Raw genomic sequence first — 13214 nt, 5'->3', positions numbered from 1 at the left:
AATAACATTTCAAAATGACTATTTACTGGGTTAAAGCAACTTAAGATATATATATATATATATATATATATATATATATATATATATATATATATATATATATATATATATATATATATATATATACATATAAAGGACTTTGCAAGAGGAAAGGGAAGTTGTTTTGATTAAAGATTGCGAGCTATTAGATTGCTATTAGAAACTATTTTAGCTTTGATTTCATGGCGAGGTTTTTATTATTATTATTATTATTATTATCGTATTTTTTATATATAATTTTTATTTTAGGAGATCAATTTGAATGTTTCACAATCTCAAATGGCTCGCACTTTCCCCTGATGACCACGCGATGGCGCCATGAAGTCAACTATCGAGGTAGGCCGGTGGTGGACGCTGCTCGCTGACGGGCTTTAGGACCGCTGGGCGTGTGGGGCATTGCCGTAAGCCGCCTGTCTTCTGGTGCAGCCCGTTGTTCGGAGTCTTTTCGCTGAACATGTGGTGTAATAGTGGCGTCACTACACTTGCCGCAGTCACTAACAAAACCTATTGAGAGCGAGGCACCGCTTTCTGGCGAATGCAAGGAAGTGTGACACGCGAGCAGCAGGTCAAGAGCAATGAAAACCGAGGGAATTGAGGGTACTGAAAGATTTCTGAGCCCCGGTAAAGGCCGGGGACTCAAAGCCACCAAGCATTTCAAAGTTGGTGATCTAGTGTTCGCCTGTCCGGCGTATGCTTACGTGCTGACAGTGAACGAGAGAGGCGGACACTGCGAATACTGCTTTACCAGGTCAGACTCAGCGCTCCTTTTAAGTCCACGTCTGACACTTTGTGTACGAGACTAGATCCTCCTGACTTGTTGTGGTGCACGGTGGTTATTTTGACAATGCATGCACGTACATCAAGAGCTTTGTAATAATTGTTGTTAACTTTTATAATAGTTCTTGATCAACTTTGTTTTGATCATGGCATATTTGACAGGAAGCTAATCTGCATTCACTACAAGGCTTGTCCCTCTTAAAGATGGCTGGCACATGCTTTCTATTTTCTCTGCGTTTGAATGCGGCTGGGTCATGCACTGTGAAGGGTGACCCACTTTACACACCTCCAACACGGACACTGAGTGCTGTGCATGAATGTCTAGTGAAATCTTTCTTTTCAGACAGTCAGTCTGTAGATTTTTACAGCAGACGTGTGTGATGTTAACTACACTACATGACGTCCACTAGATACAATGGCAATACATCTATCATAAGCATGTAAACACAAGACAATGTAAACGATTGTATTATAGACTTAAATGAGAGCTTTTGGTGTGATGCATTTGTCAATGGTGAACTTTTTGCACTTTTGTATTGTTGCAATGAAGGTGATGTATGACTTTGTTCCATTGAATAAGAATGGAGATGTTCAAGTTTGTATGCAAGAAAAAATCACCTTATCTGTTTTCTAATTGCTTGTTATAGATCTCATTGTGAGTGATTTATCCTTGCATATGTTTTGTAGTTAATTCATCTTATATGTTTAATCAAAATGTACAAACTGGACCTTCTGGTGAAATCTTCTCTCTGGGGATGTATTGTAAATGAACATTGTGTCATCATTAACGAACCCTCATGTCGTTCCACAACTATAAGACTTGTGTTCATCTTCGAAACGCAAATTAAGATATTTTTAATGATTATTTACAGATTTCTCTCTATCTCTATTTCTATCTTCATAAAGACATCCAAGTGAAACAAGTGGTTTAATCCAACTTTATAAGGGATAGTTTAGCTAAAATGATCATTCTGTCATTGTTTACTCACCTTTTTAAAACTGTAAGAATTACCTATTTTTATGGAACTTAAAAAAATTAGACATTTTTGAGATATAACTAAGTGTTTTCAGGGTAACCAAGTGTTTTAACTAAAACTGTATTGTTATTACCAACATTCTTCAAAATATCTTATTGTATGTTCTGCAGGAGAAAGTCGTATGTGGTTGGACCGGGTGAGGAAATTATGACATGATTTTTATTTTTTAATAAACTTAAGGCTGAGAGAATGACAGAAATAAGATGCAGTCATTGAAACTTAATGGTGACCGTGGCAAAAAATCTTTTGTGCTCTAGTGAAGAATGAAATTATTACGGTTTTAAAAGGCATACCGGTAAATAATGACAGGATTTTCATTAACTTTAACATAGAGGGAAACGGTGGCATGCTGAAATGTGATTTGAGGATCATATAAAAAAAAATAACTTTTTTTGTCATTTTATTCACAGGAGAGAAGGGCTGTCGAAGTGTGGAAAATGTAAACAGGCCTATTACTGCAATGTAGAGTGTCAGGTAAGTCTGTGTTTGTGCATTTTGTTGAGGGAAACGACATCATAGTCTCTCTGTTTGTGGATTTGCTCCATTACAGAAATAGTTCACCAAAAACAAGAAAAGAAAATTCTGTCATTATTTACTTACACATCATTATTTCCTATATGCTGTGGAACACAGAGACCTACAGTACGCTGAAACACTGTATTGACCAATCAGAAACCACGGCCATAACGACCTGTTTTATAAAGTTCATTTAGCTCTGTCAGCATATATCAGAGCTTTTTTTCCCAACACTTAGTACTTACACTACAGTGCTCTAATTGTGAGGATGGTCCCACTGGAGCAACGCTTGTTGAAGTGCTTGTCCTGTGTATGAGCCAGAATAGCATAGTCTCAGAATGAAATCCACAGTTAATGCATTCACTTTATCTGGAATCAAACCTGAAGGCTTTGTGTTAGCAGCGCAACCACCCTTTGCTACATATCTGATACTAGATTTAATCCATCCATTCTAATCAAATGTAGGGTCGTGGGGATTCTGGACAGTTTATATATAAATAAATAAATTGTTGTATATTTTTTACGAAATATATACAACACCGTTTTAAACTAAAAACGAAAAACTTATGCATTTTGGCCATTAATTTAAAGAAAGAATTCGTTTTTTTTTTTTAAGAATTAAACAGGCCGTCAAAGTTCTGTTTAAAGGAGTAGTTCACTTTTGAAAAAACTGTTGCTGATAATTTACTTACCCCCATATCATTCAAGATGTCCATGTCATTCTTTCTTCAGTCGAAAAGAAATTAAGGTTTTTAATGAAAATATTCCAGCATTTTTCTCCATATAATGCACTTCAGTGGGAACCAAACGGTTCAAGGTTCAAAAGACAGTTTCAGTGCAATCTGCAAACTGTTCAAAGGGCTTTAAACGATTCCAGATGATGAATAATGGTCTTATCAAGCAAAACGATCGCTCATTTAATAAATAAATAACAAAGTTTAAGTTTTATAAGCTCAAATGCTCGCCTTGCTCTGCTCTGTGACGCATGTTCGTGACTCTCTCCTGTTTGAAATTTTTTTCCGAGTCAATTTGTTCATTTCGTTCGTTGAATGAACCAAATGACACGAAAAAAGATTTGTTCACTTTGATAAACGATTTCGAACAGAAGAGTCACAAACGCGCATCACAGAACAGAGCAGGGCGACCGTTTGAGCCTATAAAACTTAAACTTTGTTTTGTTTTTTGTTTTTAAATGAGCGATCGTTTCGCATGATAAGACCCTTATTCATCGTCTGGAATCGTTTAAAGCCCTTTGCAGTTTGTATTAAAAGTCTTTTGGACCTTGAACCGTTTGGTTCCCACTGAAGTGAATTATATGGAGAAAAATCCTGGAATGTTTTCATCAAAAACCTTCATTTCTTTTCGACTGAAGAAAGAAAGACATGGACATCTTGGGTGACATGGGGGTGAGTAAATTATCAGCAAAAGTTTTTCCAAAAGTGAACTACTCCTTTAATTCTATGGCATCACTGTCGGAAAGTAATTTGTTGGTGAAGTGGATTTACGTATTATAGCGTTAACGAAAGCGCATCATAACAAATATCGGTAGACCGGGAAGATTTTAAAACGAGCAGTTCATTCATAAATCCGGAAGGTCTTACCTGCATACTGTGGAAATATAAAGCATAAGCATATTAGAGACTTAAAGGAGACATAAAAAAACTATCTTACCAGCCCCAAACATTTGAATTGTAATTTTTAATTTATATATTGACTTTTGACTGTTCTAAAAGGCTTTACAATATTTATTTCATCTCATCAACTTTGTATAAGACAAAGCACAGTTGACATAGTTCCTCATTTATGAGTTCCTCCAGGATGAGAAACAGGGATCGTTCTCTGTAGAAACCACAGCCAGAATGACAGCTCTGTAATTGATCATTGCGGGTGAGTGCCAAGCAGAGTCGAAAATCCAGCACAGAAAATAAAGATCATCAATAATCCATTTGCACTCTACCACAAGTCCCTTCTCTCTTGTCCCTGCTGTTTTTCCGCGCCTTACAAGTTGTGCCGTTAGAATCAGCCTATCCATCATCATACGGTTTTAACCTGTTCCAATTCAGGCTCGTCCTCTGTGGATCCTTGCTCTGAATTTAGGCTTTTATTCACATATAAACATTGATCAGCCTACATAAACAGAAGCTCAACCTTACTTGCTTGACAAACCTCATTGGTTCTTGTGGAAGCTCAAACGTGCTGCGTAACACAAGAATGAACCTCATTGGTTCTCGCACATCAAGCAAACATGCTTGAGCTTCTGTTTACCATGTCTGATGTGTCTGTTGATTCATGTGAATATTAAAAGCTGTTCATCATATAAAAAGCGAACATGTCTCTTCAGAAAATGTGTAGTGGACTACACTGCTCAATTAATATGGATCAGTTTTACAATCTCTTTATGAACTTTTGAAGGACGAAAAAAAGATTTCATGGACTCAATGGAGAGACCGTGATTTGAGGATGAACAAATATCGTTTGGAACGCCATGATGATGACAGAATTTTTTATTTTGTGTGAGGCTAACCCTGTAACGTATAATCATGAAGTAAGGTAGTTTGTAAAAATGTAAGGTTTATGCATTATCATTAAAATCTAAATCAGTTCCTCCAACATTAAAACGGAAAGCATTTTTACTTTATCTAAAATGCAACGCTCTATTCCCTGCTAAATGACACACAGGAAGTCCCGCCTCAAAATCACATCAATGATCTAAGACTTGCAGCAGAACAATGATTTGATAGCACCTCAGTGTTTATACTGTTGAAAGGGAAACTATAAATGGTTGTTTTTGGCAAAGAAATTACACACTGTTGCCCATTTAAATATAAAAAGCAAAGGTACAAAAAAAGAACAGCAGACCAATATAATTAAAGCAGTGATCATGGAGAAAATCTGCGTAGCCTTGTTTATTTTAAGGGACTTGGTTGTTGCTCTAGTCCTAAATTGAGCTGAAAGGCGTTCTGGCCACGCTGTTGCTATGACAATCCGTCTCAAATGCATTAGGGATCAGTTTCTGTTTGCTCGCCAGAGTGCAGGATTTAGTTTATTCGTCGCCCAGTAGCCTGTGAGGCAGGCTGAGACTAATTCATAGTCTTATCTCTCAGGAATTCTCGTATTCGCCTTGAGGTTCCATACCATTTGAAAGCATGACTCATCAAACTGAATCGAGCCGACTTGTGATATATCAGTAGACTATCATCTCAAAAAGGAGAACTGTGACCCTTCATGCTGGGTGTATTATTCATCTGTTGATGAAATATGAAAATATGCTCTTTTTTTCCAGTTTGTGTGAAAATAAACAATGGCCTTGTACTTTCCTCAGAGAGGAGACTGGTCCATGCACAAGCTGGAGTGCTCAGCCATGTGCGCATACGGAGAGAACTGGTGTCCATCAGAAACCGTACGACTGGTCGCCAGAATAATACTCAAACAGGTGAGGACAATCAGGTTTTGCAGGATAACTTTTTGTTTTCAGCTTTACTATAGAATGCTATTTATTATGTTTAATTATTTTATCAGTAGCCTTGTTATTATTTTATCTCAGTTTTAGTATTTCAGAATTTCTAATGTGAAGTTTCATCAAATATTATTTTTATTTTATATCAGCTTTATTTCAGTTACCTAATATGAGTTTAATAGTTTTAGTTAAAAATAACAACAGTGCTCTGAAGTCACCTATTTCCGGGTAAGTTTTCATGCACGTATTAAATGCAATTATTATTACACTTAGTAGTTCACTAGGACTTAGGAGTAGTTCACTTTTCAAAAAACTTTTGCTGATAATTTACTCACCCCCATGTCATCCAAGATGTCCATGTCTTTCTTTCTTCAGTTGAAATGAAATTAAGGTTTTTGATGAAAACATTCCAGCATTTTAATGCACTTCAGTGGGAACCAAATGGTTCAAGGTCCAAAAGACACTTTCAGTACAAACTGTTCAAAGGGCTTTAAAAGATTCCAGACGATGAATAAGGGTCTTATCATGCGAAACGATTGCTCATTTAATAAATAAATAACAAGTTTAAGTTTTATAAGCTCAAATACTCGCCTTGCTCTGTTCTGTGACGCACGTTCATGACTCTCCTGTTCAAACTCATTCAACAAAATGAACAAATATTTTTCCGAGTCATTTTGTTGGTTTCGTTCATTGAATGAACCAAGATTCTGAAAAAGATTCGTTCATTTTCATCGTCTGGAATCGTTTATAGCCCTTTGAACAGTTTGTACTGAAAGTGTCTTTTGGACCTTGAACCGTTTGGTTCCCACTGAAGTGCATTATATGGAGAAAAATGCTGGAATGTTTTCATCAAAAACCTTAATTTCTTTTCGACTGAAGAAAGAATGACATGGACATCTTGGATGACATGGGGGTGAGTAAATTGTCAGCAAAAGTTTTTTCAAAAGTGAACTACTCTACTTAATGATATTTTGCTTACTAACAGTCTTTGCCTAGGTGGATATTTTATCTGCTAGAATTATATTGCCTGTTAGATCTTAAACGTTTGTTTGGCTGTGGAAGTATGTTGAGGAGGCAGCTCTGCTGTATTAATGTCTATAGCTACAGCCACTCTACTCATGAGTACTTCAGTTCAGAGAGTAAGAGAGGTCTAGTGCAGGTCTCACATTCCTCACTTGCCAATTAGGTTTTTTTTTTTTTTTTTTGTAGTTTGAATGTAGTTTTAAGTTTGTAATGCATTCAGAACCTTCAACTGTACTTGTCTGAATGCTTTGAGAAAAAAAAAATGTTATAGATGAAGAGGCGGCTTGCTCAGGGTTGGTAATATTTTTAAATGTTTAAAATCTGTCTGTTATGCACATCAAAGATGCATTTATTTGATCAAATATGGATTTTAAAATGTGTTTTTTTTCCTGTGCTGATTTTCCTATGCCTCAGGCTGATTTAGTGCCCAGTAAATATTTCTTATTATCTGTGTTAAATCATTGTGCTGTATAATATTTTTGTGGAAACAATGTTTTTTTCAGGTTCTTTGATTAATCGAATGCTTAAAAGAACAGCATTTATTTGAAATAGAAATCTTTTGTAACATCATGAATGAATTGTCACTTTTGATCCATATAATGAGTCCTTCCTCGCTTGAACACAAGCATTTATTTCTTTAAATAAATAAAAAGTTAATGAAACCAAACTTGAGTTGCTTAAAAAAAACTTAAATGTCAATGATGGAAATTGTTTTAAACCAAACATCTATAAATGAGTTTGCTCCTTTTAGCCTCATCTTTCGACGCTATTATTATTAATGCGCCTGATCGTGAGATTATAGGCAGCGAAGACCGCACGCATCTCTGTTGTCTTCAGAATCCAACCAGATCAAGGAGTTTCACTAGACAGGCTGTTACACAAACATTGGATTTAGATGTGCCTTGTTGCCTTTCACTCTCCATATGTTGCTTGTGAATGTAGCATTTATCAAGTTTCAGACACATCTAGAGTGAGTCTGAAGGAATTTCAGATGATTAACCTTGGATGGCTTTTCTTTTTCTGAACACACTGATGCATAGTTCGCCAATAGTAATATTCAGTCATTTAAGAATCAGTACTATCCAGTGCACAGCTGATGATTTAGTCTAAGTTTAGAATTAGTTCTAGAATTTTCAGTGCTGCTCTGGCACATATGGTGCTACCATGTGTTTTTTATGGCTGTGTCAGGCCCGGCAGCTCTCCGTGACTCACTCTGCCGACACATGGCATGGTGCTTTGTGTCACACAGCATGTGCCCGTTCAGACAGTTGGCCTGAAAACTGTTCGGTCTCATCAAACACTGAAACAAGGTTTTGTTTTGCATGTTTGACAGTTTGCGAGGAATGTCACATCTAACTTTTAAACATTTTCTTGTTTTCCAGAAAAGCCAGACAGAAAGGAGTCCTTCAGAAAGAGTGTTGACTCTTAGAGAATTAGAAGCACGTAAGTGTCAAACAGTATCCTTATGAGGTTTAAAAAATGCAAAGTCCGTTTCTTTTACTTAAAAGAGGGTTTGAAGTTGAAGTCAGTAAAAGGCTGCTGACTTTCCACACCTGTTTAATGACCCTTACCATCTGCCCTGTTGGCCGTCACAGATATAGGACGCCTAGAGGAGGACTTAAAAGTCTTCGTCTGTGTCTGAAATTGCAACTGGTGGAGCCATGTGACAAAAAAATAAATAAATAATAATTTGTCAGAACATGTTTGATGAAAAGAGAGCTATTTCTGCTATTGTCCCTGATATTCAATTATATTGTAAACCTTCTATCTAATTTGTGGCACATAGGCTTAACTATGTAAGACTAGACTCTTTTTGAAGATCAAATGCTAATTTCGTTTTCTTTACAATGTTTGTCAGATCTGGACAAGATGGATGATGAGAAGAATGAGATGAATGATACAGACATTGCTGCACTACATCACTTTTACTCCCGGCATCTCGATTTTCCCGATAATGCAGCACTTACCGAACTCTTTGCTCAGGTAAAGTAAACTGTGATGTTTTTTTTTTTTTTTTTTTTGCGTGTAGTTTTGGGGCTGTGCATGTTTTTCAATAAATGAACAAAGAGAAATACTATTTAATCAATTTCATGCATCAATGAAGAAATGCAGTAAAACAAGAAATAATTGAAGTACTATCTTATGTTTGCTGCAACATTATAATAACTCATCAAATTTTGTAATGGAGTAATTGAAAGTGACTGTTTGAAGATAAATTTACAGAAATGAACTCGGCAAGTTTTTTTGCTTCTAAATAAAAAGCCGAATTTAAAAAAATGCTTTATTTTATATTGCCAACAAAATCATGCAAACTAAGTATTATAAGAGCTGATTATATTCTAATCACTTTATAAAGTATGAATGCGTATCTATAAAAATATATTGTATTTATATTTCTTAAAATATAAAATAAGTTTACTGTGTTTATTTTAAAGGGATAGTTCGCCCAAAAATGAACATTGTCACTGTTTACTCACCCTGTAAAATCTGTTTTGTGCAACATAAAAGAAGATATTTTGGAAATATATTAGTGTTTTCAATGTCAGTGGTATCTAAAATGTTTAGTTACTTGCCAAGATTCTTCAAAATAATTGCTTAAAAAAGAAAGTCATGTTTAGAATGACATGAATTCTCATTTTTTGTATGAAAAGTAAGGAAAATGTCAGACATGGAAATAAAAAATGCGATGATAGTGAATTGTGACCGTGGCTTCTCTTTTATTTTCCATGGAAGAATGAAAGTACTATGGGTTTTGAAAAAATGATAGTATCCTAGGTTAGTCTAACAAATCTAATAGTTATCGCTTCAGAAAGCATGACATTTGTTCCAAAACCTTGTTACCCTATTTGTGGATTATAGTTCCAAGTCTGTGTGTCTATGCTAATTCCTCCTTTTTACATCACAGGTGAATTGTAATGGCTTCACCATTGAAGATGAAGAGCTGTCTCATTTGGGTTCTGCTGTTTTTCAAGAGTAAGTCTCATACTAGAAATCAAAACCACTTCCTTGACCAAAATATATGAAGTACTTGATAGTAATTGAATGTCTTTCCATGGTAGTGTTGCTCTGATGAACCACAGTTGTAGTCCAAATGTGATTGTGACGTATAAAGGTACAGTAGCCGAGGTGAGAGCGGTGCAGGAGATCAACCCTGAAGATGAGGTGAGACAGGCCCATATTATGCTTGTTCTTAATATTGTATTGTATTGCAGGATGTCTTGCCATTGTTTGACACTAAATAGTGACTAAAATATTACACATACGGTAATGCTAAATTTTATCTTCACTGACTGGCCAGACTTTGCATGATTTTTATTGTCAAATTCAGGAAGCCTTTGTTTGTTATTTAGCATTATAATCATTTTCATTAAATTGTAATGGGAAATGCTCATGTAAAATGCAGTATTATCTAGAAAGTCAGTATTGAATTCTGACATCTATTATAGCATTGCATAATCATCTCATTACTAATTTAATTGTTGTATATTGTGTGACGGTCCTCTTTGTTTCTCTGGGATAGATCTTCAACAGTTACATTGACCTCCTGTATCCAACAGAGGATAGAATTGAACGGTTGAAAGATTCTTACTTCTTCACCTGTGACTGTAAAGAATGCACCTCTAAATCAAAGGTGAGTGTCATTTTAACCCTTCAATAAATGACTTTTCATATACCGTACAGGTGCGTTTACACTTTTAGTTCAGTTATTTTGGTCCAACCCAAAAAAATATAATAGATTTTTTCCTGGTTTGCTTAACGTTCACACTGTCATTTTAAAGGCCGAGCCTAAAGCGCAAAAACAAAAACAAAAAAAACAACAACGTATTTTGCGACTGAACTTACCGAATATCCAAAACAATGTTGTGTGCTCGGCTAAATGTGCTCCTTATATGTGTGTACATATGATGGCATTTTGTCCAGCTGAGAACTCGTAAAGAGTTTGTAAAATGTGTAGAGTCAAAACAGCGTCAGGAATTCCTCTGTTGCACACAAACGAAGATCGAAGGAGAAGGCGTTTCTGACGCCTCTACCGAACTGTTATGGCTCCTAGGACGAGAAAAAAAAATCAGGTATGCTTCAGCATTCTGTCCTTTATAGGGTCGCATCTGGTGACATCACGTCATGTTTTTGGTTTGTCTATGTCTTTGGTCCTTGTTGCGTTCATATGTCTGTCGAAACGCACCAGAGTTCGTTTGGAAGCCAACCGAGACCCATCCTTTTTATATGTAATAATAGTATGGATAAAAATTAACCCTTAGGGAACTCAAGTCGATATATGTGGAATAACGCCTCCTTTTTTTATTTAGGACAAAGCCAAAATGGAGATCCGTCAGAAGCTTAGCACACCTCCAGAAGAGGAGGAAATCACACAGATGGTCTTGTATGCCAGAAATATCATTGAAGAGTTCAGGAGAGCAAAGCACTACAAAAATATCCTTCATTGGCCTGTTCTTTTTTTTCTTTATAGTTTTGTCTGTGATATCGGGCAATATTTTGAATATATAGCAAAGGGGTCTGGGATATATTTAGTCTCCACTCTTGAAGCCATACTAACATTTGCGATACATTGCGTCACAAAACATGCACTAGTGTTTTATTAAAAACACAATTGCTGAAGTCACAAAAGTCTGAGAAAATATAGACTGAGCAGATCAAACCAAGCTCCCTTTGTCAGACAATATACACTACCATTGAACATTTTTGGGTCAGATATTTTTTTTATATTTGTTGCTTTTATTCAGAAGATCTGCATTCAAATTATATATTTTTTAGAAATCTATAAACTGTTTTCAGCATTGATTATAAGTTGTTTTTTGAGCACCAAATAATATTAGAATTCAGAAGGATCATGTGAAAATAAGAAAATAAGTAAGAGTGGAAAATAAATGCTGAAAATATAACAATATTATTATTTTTACTGTATTCATAATCAAATCATTGGTGAACACAAAACACTTTTCACAGACCCCGAACCTTTGAATGCCAGTGTATATATCCTGAAGTTGTGGTTTTGACTAAAAGTTCCTTGACCGCTAAGTACCCCCCAGTGAGCTGCTGGAAATCTGTGAACTAAGCCTGGAGAAAATGGGTTCAATCTTTGCCGAAACCAATGTGTACATGCTGCATATGATGTATCAGGCAATGGGTGTCTGTCTCTATATGCAGGATTGGGACGGAGCAATGAAATATGGCGAGAAAATTGTCCAGCCCTACAGGTAATGCTGAGTTCAATGTGTTTCCTGTCTTTAAAACTTATTTTAATTTAAAATTACACTGTAAGAATTTACAGTGTGTCCACTTTACTAATAGTGTCCAATGCGCATATCTTTCTAGTGTGCACTACCCTCCTTACTCACTGAATGTGGCATCTATGTACCTGAAACTTGGAAGATTGTACCTAGGACTTGAGAGAAGTGCACAAGGAGTTAAAGCCTTAAAGAAGGTAAGGTGTTAGCAGTGCTAATGTAATATTAGATGTGGACATCCTTTTGAAATCTAAAAGAATAAGAAAAGCTGTAAATATTTTGGAGACATCTAGGCTTATAAATTGTTGTGGCTGAATTTATCACAGGCTCTTGCAATCATGGACATTGCCCATGGTAAGGACCACCCATACATCGCTGAGATTAAAAAGGAAATAGAAGACCAGAAATAATGGGAAAACGTGGAGGAATATGCATCAAACACTGGCATGTGTCTTATACCTCTCCTGGGAATATAAAAACAAAGTGATGTCAAAATGATCTGTTTATTTGAGATGTCATTTTAAATGAGTTTTGTAAATAGATGGCCTGAGTCTGAGATACTTTGTTGCTTGTATTGTCTGCACTTTGAGCAAATGTGCTGTACTGTTTTCTGAGAAGAAGGGCTAAGGGCATACCTCATATATGCCAGGTTTTTGACAACATTTTGCCCACTCTTGTAGCAACACAATATACATTTATATATTCTCAATAAGGCGAAAGTCTCTGATTATGTTTTACTTGTCTGTTTGCATGGTTATTGTTTTTGCACTGATTAAAATATTTCATGGGTACTGTTAAGATATTGGACTTCCAATCAATCAGTGCATTTCATAGTGTTACTATCATTGTTGCTTATTTGTTAAACGTTTCTTGTTTGTTTAGTATTGTGCTATTTTGACAGGTAGTATTGGCAAAACCAAAAAAAAAAAAGATGCAGACTGCCACATGCAAAATACATTAAATTTAATGCGACAACACTAAAGTAATAAATTCCTATTGACAAACACTGACTTTATGGATTGCATTTTTTTAGTGGAATACAAGCTATTTAAGATGTGCAACCAGCATCAAAATAACACATTTATCTCTGAATTGTATCATCAAATACATTCAGCGACT

At 35.8% G+C, this 13214-nt stretch overlaps 1 protein-coding gene across 1 annotated transcript; it reads left to right on the top strand.

The window, feature by feature from the left end:
• Positions 1-354: 354 nt before the first annotated feature.
• smyd2a (SET and MYND domain containing 2a) lies at positions 355-13105 on the top strand. Its single transcript, XM_039677691.2, has 12 exons — positions 355-787; positions 2264-2327; positions 5692-5802; positions 8232-8292; positions 8708-8832; positions 9755-9822; positions 9909-10011; positions 10370-10480; positions 11157-11280; positions 11891-12065; positions 12184-12292; positions 12422-13105. The coding sequence occupies exons 1-12, from the start codon at positions 615-617 to the stop codon at positions 12503-12505; spliced, it is 1308 nt and encodes a 435-aa protein (XP_039533625.1). The 5' UTR covers positions 355-614; the 3' UTR covers positions 12506-13105.
• Positions 13106-13214: the final 109 nt, after the last annotated feature.

Source organism: Pimephales promelas, chromosome 15 (assembly GCF_988280905.1).
Source record: "Pimephales promelas chromosome 15, fPimPro1.hap1.1, whole genome shotgun sequence".
NCBI lineage: Eukaryota > Metazoa > Chordata > Actinopteri > Cypriniformes > Leuciscidae > Pimephales > Pimephales promelas.
This window is presented reverse-complemented; position numbering and strand designations above follow the sequence as displayed.